The following is a 12,039-nucleotide window of genomic DNA, read 5'->3' as shown; positions in this document are numbered from 1 at the left end:
AATTTGATAAGAATCTCGATTATTTCCGAGATTTCATTTTACTTGCCTTGAAGCAATTAAAAGTTTGCGCGCTTTGGTTTTCGATTAATCTTCGTATACGCAGCATCCTATACAGGAAATGTTTCGTCGAAAGAAACGACGGTGACACGGGTCATCAAATACGAGCCTTTCGCAATGTGTTTTTCGACCTTCGTATCGATATATAGCCGACAGCTTAGTCTTGTTTTCTTTCTACGCGTAATTCCGTGCACAAAAGCGGAAGAATTTTTTAAGCCCTGCTTAAAAAAATACACGTTGTTTTTCTTCTCGAGAAGGAAAACAAGACGTTACATCTTACTTTGGTTTTTACACCTCCATTTGAAATGGATCTCTATGCAAAGAGAATAATCGACGAGGAATTAATGATTCGGCACAAAAAATATAATTGGTAAGATCTCGATAATATTCATAAGGAAGGAATATTCATAAGGAGAGAAAAAAGAAAAACAATGTTAGAATGCGAAAGCATTCCGGGATACTTTTCGAGTTGAGGATCAAGAATTTAAAAGTTTAGCTTCTGTAGTGGCAGAAACATTCTTGCTTTTATATAACGTTATTGCGTATTTGAAACTTTCCGCAATTGCATATCAAGTCTGCGAGAAATGTCGAGAAAGCGTCGGAAATAAACATTAAAACTAAATCTCGAGGGAAATCATTGTGGAAATTATGTGGGAATGCGCGAGTGATTGCTGTCAGTGAACTCTAGCGTACTATGTTTGCAGGGTAACAAGATAACAAACGGTTGTCCGGTGTGCGACAAAAGTTGCCCGCTAAGGCAGACGAAACTCGATGAAACTCTATGCTGGAATCGACAACACTGCCAACGAAGTAAGTTATTATTGCAATACAGGGTGTACACTCTTTGGAAAAATATAGAAAGCTTGAAATTCTCTGAGAATTTTTAAAAATCTTTAATTCTCTCTTTGCTCTTATACTGTGAATTATAAATATATATCCATCTCTCGTTTATATATTCAATGTTTTAACAAAATATTGAATATACAGTACATATTTTTTATTTTACTTTTTAGTGATAAAATTGAAAGTTAAAATTTTTATCTTAACAAAAGCTATTAAGTTTTTTTCCGGTATATTAGAAAATCTAGCATTTAACACTTAGTCGCTTTGTCTTTTCTTTTGTATAAGTGAAAAGCATTAGAAAGAAGCTTACGATAAAAAAATTTATTTTAAAAAATTGTTTTAAAAAATATATAATAAATATGTAACTCAAAAATATTTTCTTTATTTCGAATTTTGAACAAAAATATTTGAAAGAGCAGGGAATTTTTTACAAGATTTTATCCTTTATATACTTTCGTCAAATATTGTTTCCTATCGAATCATTGCAAATATTGTAGCGAAAAACAGTTTTTAATGTTTTTTCTATTTGAATTTTCACTAGAATTCTATTTGAATCCGATATGTATATCACATTTCAAAAAAAATCTGGTTTCAATTAGAAAAGAACTTTTGGAAGACAATTGCTTTTTGCAAATTAACATGTAATTGATGAAAGAGAGAAAAGCGAGATTATAGACATAGTTCCTGACTTTTAAAACGTGAAATGATTTATCTCTTCAGTATGTGATCGAAAGTGCGGAGACAGCGCTTGCGAAATCAACACAGGAGAGTGCTGTCATCCGTCGTGTTTGGGTGGATGTACGGGACCGACGATCAACGATTGTACAGTCTGCAGGAACGTGATGATCCCCGGCACAGGGTGCCAGGACCGTTGTCCGAGCGGTAAATACGAGTTCATGAATCGACGTTGCGTCAGCGAGCAAGAGTGCCGACAAATACCGAAGCCGCGCGAAACGTCGGACACCATCAAGCCGTATCCGTACAAGCCGTTCAATGGCACCTGCGTGATGGAGTGTCCGGCCGGTTACATGGAAAGCGACGAGAACGACAAAAATTTGTCCTGTCGGAAATGCGAGGGCCCGTGTTTGAAGGAGTGTGCCGGCGCGAACGTGGACAGCATCGCGTCGGCTCAAAAGTTGCGCGGATGCACGCATATCGCGGGTAGCCTCGAGATACAGATACGTGGCGGCAAGAATATCGTGAAGGAGCTCGAGGACAATCTGAGCACGATCGAAGAAATAGACGGCTATCTGAAGGTCATCCGTAGCTTCCCGCTGATATCCCTCAATTTTCTGAAGAATCTGCGCATAATACGTGGCAATACGCTCGAGAACAATAAGTACAGCCTCGCGGTGCTCGATAATCAGAATCTTCAAGAGCTCTGGGATTGGAGCACGCATCCGAATCTCACCATCCTGTCGTCGGCAGGCTCTGCCAAGGTCTTCTTTCATTTCAATCCGAAATTGTGCATGTACAAAATCGACATGCTGCGAGAGAAAGCGAAATTGAAAAATTTCACCGAGCACGATGTGGCGATCAACAGTAATGGAGACAAGGTCGCGTGCAATGTCACCGAGTTGAAGACCAAGGTCACTAAGAAGACATCAAGGGGCGCTATTATCGAGTGGGAACCCTTTTTACATCACGACTACCGGTCCCTCTTGGGTTACGTTGTTTACTTCATCGAAGCGCCATATCAAAACGTCACGATGTACGATGGTCGCGATGCTTGCGGCGGCGACGGTTGGCGGGTGGAGGACGTCTCCGCCGAAAGCGCAACACAGTCCCAAAACAGCACGCAGCAGACGTATTTAGCTCACATACTCACTCTACTGAAACCGTATACTCAATACGCTTACTACGTAAAGACTTACACCATAGCCACTGAGGAATCGGGCGCGCAGAGCAAGGTCATGTATTTTACGACACTGCCGGACGCACCTAGCTCACCTAGGGCTTTGTCGATCTGGAGTAATTCAAGCAGCGAGTTGGTTATGTCTTGGTATCCGCCGCTTCATAAAAACGGGAATCTGACGCATTATCGGATCATCGGCCGTTGGGAGCCCGATGACCCGAATTTCATCGATCAGAGAAACTACTGCGATGAACGTAATTCAAAAGCCACTATTTTTTCGATTTAGTGTTGTAACGTACAGTAAATTTTCGAAAAAGTCAAATGTGCAGTGTACTCAAAGTTAAACGATCAAACTTTGTCAATATATTTTCTTAGTAGAAACATAAAAAAAGATATTTTACAAACATTGGTCCGAAAACTTTTTATTACTACATTACACACATTAAAATACATTGGAAAATACATCCTAATCCAAATTTTTGACATCATTGACAGATTGAATTTTCTATATAAAGTTCATGTCTCTATCTTGTTTCAGTTTAGTAAATGATAAACTAATCTAGATAAGCTCTTGTCGCAAAATGATAAACATAAAATAAAAAACAGAGCTAAAATAAACAGATTAGATAAATAGTGCCGACTGTTATGTATCAATATATGACTCTGCAATTGTTCCCATGTTTAATACGTTTATTGTAACTTTTTAATAAAACGTTTTTGGACTAATATAATATTTATATAATATTTTTTTAAATTTTTACATAGGATTGGCAAAGTTTGATTGTTTAACTTTGAGATATTCCTGTATTTATAAAAAATTAACTATTATAATATTATTATAAGAGCGCTAAACGCTTTGCTTTGCGCGGTATACAAGAAGTAATTTTTATTTTTTATAGCCATGTCGTTGCCCGAGAAGAAACCGATGTCCGTCATAGCAGAGGAAGAAAGGAAGCGGGCCGAGGAAGAAAAGGAATTGGTGAAATCACCCGAGACTACTTCGTGTGGCTGTGCAGATCGAGAAACGACGGATCAGTCGATGCGTGAAAAGGAAGTTTCTAGTTCGATCGCCTTCGAAAATGCATTGCACAATCAAGTCTACGTAAAACGGATGAACGCGCGTAGAAGACGCGACGCGAAGAGCGAAACGTTGACCACGGCGGAATTACCCAGAGAGTCTAGTAACGATCAACAGGTAAGAGCAAAAATTTCAGATTACCTTTTAAAACCTTCGATTGAGTTTACTTAATTATATACATAAATATAAAAATATAATAAAATTATTATTGGTAAAGATATTTCGTGAAAACGATTATTATTCATATCTCGTGTTAAGTAATAAACCGATTAAAAATCTGTAAATGCGGTAGAAATAGCAATAGAAATATCAATAGAGAAAGCAAATAAAGAGATAATGTATAATTGGTTGCACTTAACTATAAGTGCAGTTAACTACAGTTGTAAATTTTTGTTTAAAAGCGAATGATTTTTTGTATTTTTTAGGACAAGGAGGGCATTAATGATAAAGTGGAGAATGGCACATATATAATATTCGAGCGATTGGTACCGAGTACAAATCTTAGTGTCGTGATGAAAAACCTGCGACATTTTGCCGCGTACAATATCGAGGTTCAAGCTTGCAGAGAAAGAGTTTCACACGAGGATGAATTGAAGAGAAACAATTGCTCAACGAAGAGCATGAAAACTTATCGTACATTGGCTATGGAGAGTGCGGATAATATTCCATCAAACACCTTCAAGCTGAGTATTTCTGGCGGGAATAACAGTCTCACTATGGTTACGTTGTCCTGGGACGAGCCACCTCGACCCAATGGCCTAATCGTCACGTACCAGATTGAATACAAACGAGTAGATATAAAAAATGTGAGTGACGTATATTTTTTAGTTTTTTTTTTTTTTTTTTTTTTTTTATTATTATTAAGTAAACAAAAATATTGCAAACGACAAATGTATTGTTTTGATATATATTGAGAGAAAAAAAAGAGGAGAGAATTTAATGTAAAAGAGTTTATTTTGAATGGAAATTTCTAAATTAATTTACAAAATATTATTTACATTCATTTGCATGCTGTCGTTACTTAAATACAATCTTTTTTTTTATTGTACAGATAAAAACGACGGTGGTATGCATCACAAGACGTGATTTCACCAATGCGGGTAATTCATATATCTTGAAAGACCTTCCTTCTGGGAATTACTCTGTGAAAGTTCGAGCAACCAGTTTGGCTGGATACGGCGCGTACACCGAAGTGAAATATTTTTATATAGAAGAATACGGCATACTGAGTACATTCTGGATTTTATTCTGGTTAATATTGGCCGTTATTGTAGTATCGAGTTGTCTGGCGACGTTTTATATACTTAAAAGAAGATCATTGCGGAATGTGCCTAGTATGAAACTTATCGCGACGGTAAATCCGGAATACGTGAGCACAGGTTACGTACCGGACGAGTGGGAAGTACCCCGAAAGAAAATACAGTTAATACGTGAATTAGGGAACGGTTCTTTCGGCATGGTATACGAGGGATTGGCCAAAGATGTCGTCAAAGATCAACCGGAAGTACGGTGCGCTGTGAAAACTGTAAACGAAAACGCAACCGACCGTGAACGGATAGAGTTCCTTAATGAAGCTTCCGTTATGAAGTAAGAGAGATTAATTGCTTCCTCAATTGTATGTATTATTATTTTCTTTGACTCACGTCACATATTTTTCTCTGTTGAAGGGCTTTCAATACCCATCATGTGGTCAGATTGTTGGGTGTAGTGTCGCAAGGCCAACCTACGTTGGTAGTTATGGAACTGATGGTAAACGGTGATTTAAAGACATATTTAAGAAGTCATCGACCGGATGTTTGCGAAAACTCGAAACAACCACCGACATTGAGAGATATCTTGCAAATGGCAGTCGAAATTGCGGACGGCATGTCTTATCTCGCAGCAAAGAAATTTGTTCATAGAGATCTGGCTGCTCGTAATTGCATGGTAGCCGAAGATCTTACCGTGAAGATCGGTGACTTTGGCATGACGAGAGATATATATGAAACTGATTACTATAGAAAAGGATCCAAGGGACTTTTGCCTGTTAGATGGATGGCGCCAGAAAGTTTAAAAGACGGCGTATTCACCAGTTTTTCCGATGTTTGGAGTTACGGAGTTGTTTTATGGGAAATGGTGACATTAGCTTCGCAACCGTATCAAGGCTTGTCAAATGATCAGGTGAGTATAAATTCTCTTAGAATAAAATATTCCTTGTTATAGATACATTTCTCTAAATTATTTTATAATGTTCTAGGTACTGCGTTATGTAATTGAAGGAGGGGTTATGGAACGACCCGAAAATTGTCCCGATTCATTGTACAGTTTGATGAGACGTACCTGGAATCATAGAGCCACAAGACGACCTACCTTTATAGACATTGAGACGTTGCTATTGCAAGAAGTTAATATAGAAGACTTTGAGAATGTTAGCTTTTACCACAGCTCAGAAGGGATCGAAGCTCGAAATCAAAATATTTCGCATTCACCGCAAAATGAGTATGAATAGCTTAATCTCGCAAAATTATCTAATTCTAAATTTACCTAGCTTTGCTGCATATTGAAATATAATTGTAAATCTATATAATAGTATAATTTTATTAATTTTTCAAACAGAGATTTAGAAATGGTTGCTCTACAAAACTTGCGGGAAGAAGAAATCGAGAGAGGAGAAGATTCGCCATTGCGTCAAGATTTTGGTGACTTTGCAAGTTTTGAACCTTGCAGTATTAAAAATACTTTGAGTCCACGATACGGAGCGGATTCTTTCGGTGAAACCTCCACTTCCAATTTCCATGACATGAATTCTTCAAAAGTACCTAAAGCTGGGTTCGACGAATTTGTCGGCGTCTCTGGAGATTCACTTGTATCTAGTAAGGACACGTTGAATTCGCCTTTCGTGGAAGGCAGCCTTAAATCAGTCAGAAGCTCGCCTTTTATATATAAGAAAAGTACATCCCGCAGTAATGTAAGTCAAGGCTCCCTAGCAAAGTCTGGAAGTCCACAAAGTTTAGTCAAGCGAAATTTTCTCGATAGTCCAAATCTGTCTAAGTCTCGGGGTGATTCTGATTACGAAAATCGAAGTTCCGAATCCGTGTCAACTATCGAAAAGAGGGAGATTACTCCATTGCATGTAGAATTTCCATCCGTGGATGTTATGGACATTCAGATTAACGGTGACAAGAAAGAGAGCAAGTGCACGAGCGAATACGCGAACAAATCGGAAACGTTGAATAACGGTTACATCGGTAATACAGCCACGTAGCTTCAATGATATCCCTCGACGTTATCAGCATCCGACGCGAAACAAAACACATATGACAAATACACGAAGTTATATTCTTGGAGCGAATCGATATGAGTATTCCAACAAAAAGGCAGTGTCTGTGCCAAATTTATGAGCGTACGGCTAATCGTAATTTTGGAACAATCGCATTGAGCAGCGTTTTGTATACACGAGAAAAAGATGATAGAATGTTCTAGATTAACGGAAGTTATAAGTCTATATTTTAAACGTCTAGATTGAACTTAAGAATACAGGTCCTAAATGCAGACAAATGGGATTTTCTTATACGGGTGTTACCATGTCTTAATTCCGTCTCTCTAAATGTAATTAATATTGCTACGCGTGTACAGCTAATTACATATGTATATATATACACACATATATATATATATATATATATATATATATATATATTTGTTACGCTGCAATGTATGTTGGAAATGAGCAGCGAATATATTTATACCAGATACTGTCTTTTTGAAATTATCGCTGTAGTGTATGTTAATATAAAAGATCTAGCTTACTAAGACACCATTATTGTGGAGTTACGAACAGCTACGATTTAAAAACCAGAAACTTTATGAAATTGGGCCGTACACTATCGAAAAATATGCAGATTCAGTTGACAATACGACATCTGCTAACAAGCATGTGACAGCCTCTCTTTCTCTCTCTCTCTTTCTCTCTCTCTCTCTCTTTCTCTCTCTCTCTCTCTCTCTCTCTCTCTCTCTCTCTCTCTCTCTCTCTCTCTCTCTCTTTTCCCATTATATAGCACGTAAATGTATATTCAAAGAATTAAGCAGGTTAATTATTTGTATTATAGATTTTCTGTTTAATTTTCAAAGTCGCAAAAAATATGCTAGTTTCCCTTGTAAGTAACTATATATTTGTACAGCATCGGTTTATTTTTCTGAATTGATAGGAACTGTAATATAAACCAAAGTGGCAATTAGGTCGACTACCGCGTTGGTACGACATTTTGTTCACAGCAAAGAGACCACATTTTATAAATTTTGTGAATTACGCCTAGTCGCCACTTTGTACGATTTTAGGCTTCGAACTCGTATAATACAGATTCGATATTTGTTGGAAGGTGTATATGTAGAGAAGGTGATTCAGAATAAGTGTGTATCGACTTGGCAAATATATATCATCGCGTTCCTCTAATTTATAAATTTCTATTATATTTATGTTTTCTATATACGTCGTTTTAATATTTTTGACTTTATTATATCAATTAAGATCTAATAGTTCTGAATCCACCAATTTCTCTGATGTATAGTAAGAGAATTAGAGAGTAAAGATCTTTTCAAGTTGAGAGTAGCTTTCAACAGTGAGTGTTCGATTAATTTTACAGTATAGTTTGCAAAGAGTTTGTAGTATCTATTATAACTATTTTAATCTTTTACAATTATGGCAAAATCTTAGACAAAAACAATTTAATGCGTTTAAGTCTTTATATATTCGGTATCGATATAATTGCATTTAAGTTTTTTTTTTTTTTAAACTATCATGATGAAATATTATGCTAATGATGTTCGAATTTCGAGTGAACCCTACTCTCATTTCTCATTCTGTATATCTAAACAATTTAGCGAATGTAGAGATTCAGAGATGCATGAAATAAAACTGCACTGTACTTTTGAAAAATTTCAGAGTCCATCAAGTCACACACATTGCACTTGACGATGCAAAAGAACCCTATTCATCCGCCTTGATGTAATCTTTACCGAATTTAAATTTGAATAGCAAGAGAGCAATAAGTAACTTTGTCGAAATATCTTTTGTATCGTCATTGTGCTTGACTTTCTGAAATTTTTCCGACGTATTCTGTATATGTGACATAGCGTGACTTTGTGTCTATGTACACATATGTGAAACGTAATATTTCGTGGAGCTGGCACATGAAATTCTCCGCATTGCCTCTGTAATATCTTCCAAGAAGCGCATCTCACTACCAATATCACTTCTCCATATTCTGTAAAAAGCTTCATTGTGCAATTTTATAGTCATGAGTCGACCAGACAGTATCCATATCTCGTGCAATAGGATCGTCCACGCTATTTATGCTCCATATAAACAGTCTGCGGTGCCGCCGATATACAGGATATCGCCGTTTCTGCGTCGCTCCACGAAATAAATTACGAAATTCCGAAACGTACATCATACTTTTCGATTAGAGATGAGAGAACGTAGACTGTCCTAGTGAGCCCAGTGAGAAACAAGATTGATGACGGACGAGAAGATTGAACCCGTATAATCATTATTGCAATCGCAAGCTAAATAATAGCGGACGAATCCTAACATGAATAAACTAAGAAGAAAGAGTTATACGAGCAACGCAACGCAATGCAGTTGAGTCTGTAGACGTAACGAATAACGAGCCTCTAACACAAGACTGATTAGCTAATCCCACTATTACATCCGTAATCTCTCTCAGTAAGTTAAAGGTACAAGACAAAATGGTAGAAGTTCCATGTCGTTCCATATCCGTAAACATCTTTCTTTTTGTTGGTTTATTTTGTCCTTTTTTTTTTTATCCACTTGAAGGCGTATCGAAAATTTACTTCGAGAGTTATTAATGCGATCCGCGGTTGTTTCGTTCCCTATAACGTCGCGCAGTTGGTGCATCATTATGTATGTCGCTTTGGTTCGGTGGCTTATCGGAGCGTGTGCGTAGAGTAGTATACGGGATATCTCCAAAGCTATTGCATCATTTTCTGTCATAAATTTCCCAACGAATTTGTATATACGATGTGGTTATCTCTTTTGGAAACAATCTAACGAAAACAGAGTCATTTTTCCTTGAAATTATTTAATATTAATGAATATTATTTAATGTGTAATATTCACTATTTATCATTTTTCTTTAAAATTATTTAATATTTTCAATATTATCCAATACATCTCAAAACAGACTTCCATAATTAAAATGAAACGAATAAGCTTTTATCACATCTATATGTTATTTTACTTTCCTAAATTTTTTGTTTTATTATTTTATTAAATGTCATTTTTCTCTTAAATTTCCATGAAAGTTATTCTTAAAATAAATTGAATCCAAACTTATTAATTTCAAAGAAATATTGCATTAGTTTCGAGATAGTTTGTACATTAATGTCTCTAAACTACCAGTGATCTAATAACAAGTACCTAATACAAGCGTAACATTCTATAATATCGCAAAAGTTGGACAAAAGTCGTAGTATCGCACTAGAGATTGTACGAGCCCAAGATAATACAAAAAGTACGAGAAAAGAAAAGCGTAATAAAAAATATGGAAAATCTTGTAAGATCCTTGTCCATTGATTCAGTTTTTCGTTCTCTTTTTTTGGGGAAATATCTCTTTCCAGGTAGTTCGTGTTTTTTTTTTTTTTTTTTTTTTTTTTTTTTTTTGTTAGACAAACAAATTTGTTATCAAAATATGCCAAGGTGAGCGATTAGATATTCGTTTTATTGTTGTTATTGATGCTCCGATCAAGTATACCGATTTTACGTTTCAATTTTCGATCGTACAATTGAAAATACATTGCGATCGCGTATCTTGAAGCTTTGCACTACTACAAGCCTTTTTTCATCCCTCCGACGATTTCGTTTAATATGTATAAACGTAATTCGTTTTTGTCATTTAGAGAAAGCTGGAACTCTTTTCGAGAACAAAATGCTTCAGTGCGCGAACTTTTAGGACGAGAGGCGAGAAATAATTCAAGGTACACACAAAATAAACGGAATTCTCCCAAAATTAAGGGACACGATTAATGACACAGATAAGCCGATCGGCCGATGTATCGTAATAATAAGCCTCGCTCGTATTCTGAAGTATTTAGTGTAATAATAAAATAAACAAGGTAATGCTTAGACCATGTACTATGTAAGTATCGTAAGATCAACACGAAATGTTTCCTATATGGCCGCGAGTCTCCGTATATTGTATGAATCGGCGCGCGATCGCTAATCTTAGGCCTACTATAGCGTGATAGTTCTGTAATATATTAGAGTAATCTCTCTGGGGATTAAGGTAACACCTAATTGTATCTGGAGATTGTGTGTAATTGTTAAGTGCAGAGAGAAAAGTGTGCCTGTCGCTGCGTATATTGATCGATTTAATGAATGTGCGATTCGAATATATTATATAGCAGAGATTTAAGGGTGTGGCCATGAAAAATAGATCAATGTAAATCTGCATCAACGATATAGAAGGAATCGAGGAAAATATCGGGTATGGATATTTAATTTTTAACTTGTTTGTCGCAAAAATTAAGCGAAGCGCCCTGACCCCGATCGTGAATAATTAAAAAGTTTTCTTCCGATGATCTTAGACTGAAGCAGTAATTACTCATCCTAAACATCGAGAAACGTAAAAATACTCTTCATATCTCGATCCGCGTGTGTATAATTTATTTATATTTATCCTGCAAAACAAGTGGTGGACGAATTTAGCGCAGTAGTAGCTCGAGACGCTATTAATTAGATTATATTTGATGCATTTTTTGCACTTTAACAAATATACAAACAACTTAATTCTTTTTCTTTTTGATATCACGCCCGTTATATCTTGAAATCATTATCAACATATCTCATGTATATAGAGCCTGTGGGAGATGTGTTGATTTTATATTTTACAAGATATTATGAGTTTTTACAACGCGCCCAATATTCCGTTATGCTAATCCTTTTCTAGACATAAACTTGTATTATATACTATTTATATCTAATGAAAGAATCTTCCACATACAGTGAAAAAATCACGAGATTTCTTTTCCCATTATATTGCGACAATAACGACATAAATGACTTTAATTTATGTATCATTTCTATTTAGAATTTTTTTCCTATTAATCTTTCCTATTAATCTTAAATTCTGATTCTTCAGTTCAGTTCCTATCGCGCACATTATGTTTACACGCAATTAACGGATAAGATCTCTCGGATACTATTATA

General features: G+C 36.1%; 1 protein-coding gene across 1 annotated transcript in view; it reads left to right on the top strand.

The window, feature by feature from the left end:
* Inr-2 (insulin-like receptor-like) overlaps positions 1–11,670 on the top strand; it is a 48,505-nt gene extending 36,835 nt beyond the window's left edge. The window contains exons 5-12 of the mRNA XM_072900195.1: positions 762–867; positions 1,621–3,009; positions 3,655–3,950; positions 4,259–4,639; positions 4,885–5,420; positions 5,501–5,993; positions 6,070–6,311; positions 6,429–11,670. Coding sequence (XP_072756296.1) covers positions 762–867; positions 1,621–3,009; positions 3,655–3,950; positions 4,259–4,639; positions 4,885–5,420; positions 5,501–5,993; positions 6,070–6,311; positions 6,429–7,077 — 4,092 coding nt within the window. The 3' untranslated portion in view covers positions 7,078–11,670. The remainder of the gene's footprint in view (positions 1–761; positions 868–1,620; positions 3,010–3,654; positions 3,951–4,258; positions 4,640–4,884; positions 5,421–5,500; positions 5,994–6,069; positions 6,312–6,428) is intronic.
* Positions 11,671–12,039: the final 369 nt, after the last annotated feature.

Source organism: Anoplolepis gracilipes, chromosome 10 (genome assembly GCF_047496725.1).
Source record: "Anoplolepis gracilipes chromosome 10, ASM4749672v1, whole genome shotgun sequence".
NCBI classification, from domain to species: domain Eukaryota; kingdom Metazoa; phylum Arthropoda; class Insecta; order Hymenoptera; family Formicidae; genus Anoplolepis; species Anoplolepis gracilipes.
This window is presented reverse-complemented; position numbering and strand designations above follow the sequence as displayed.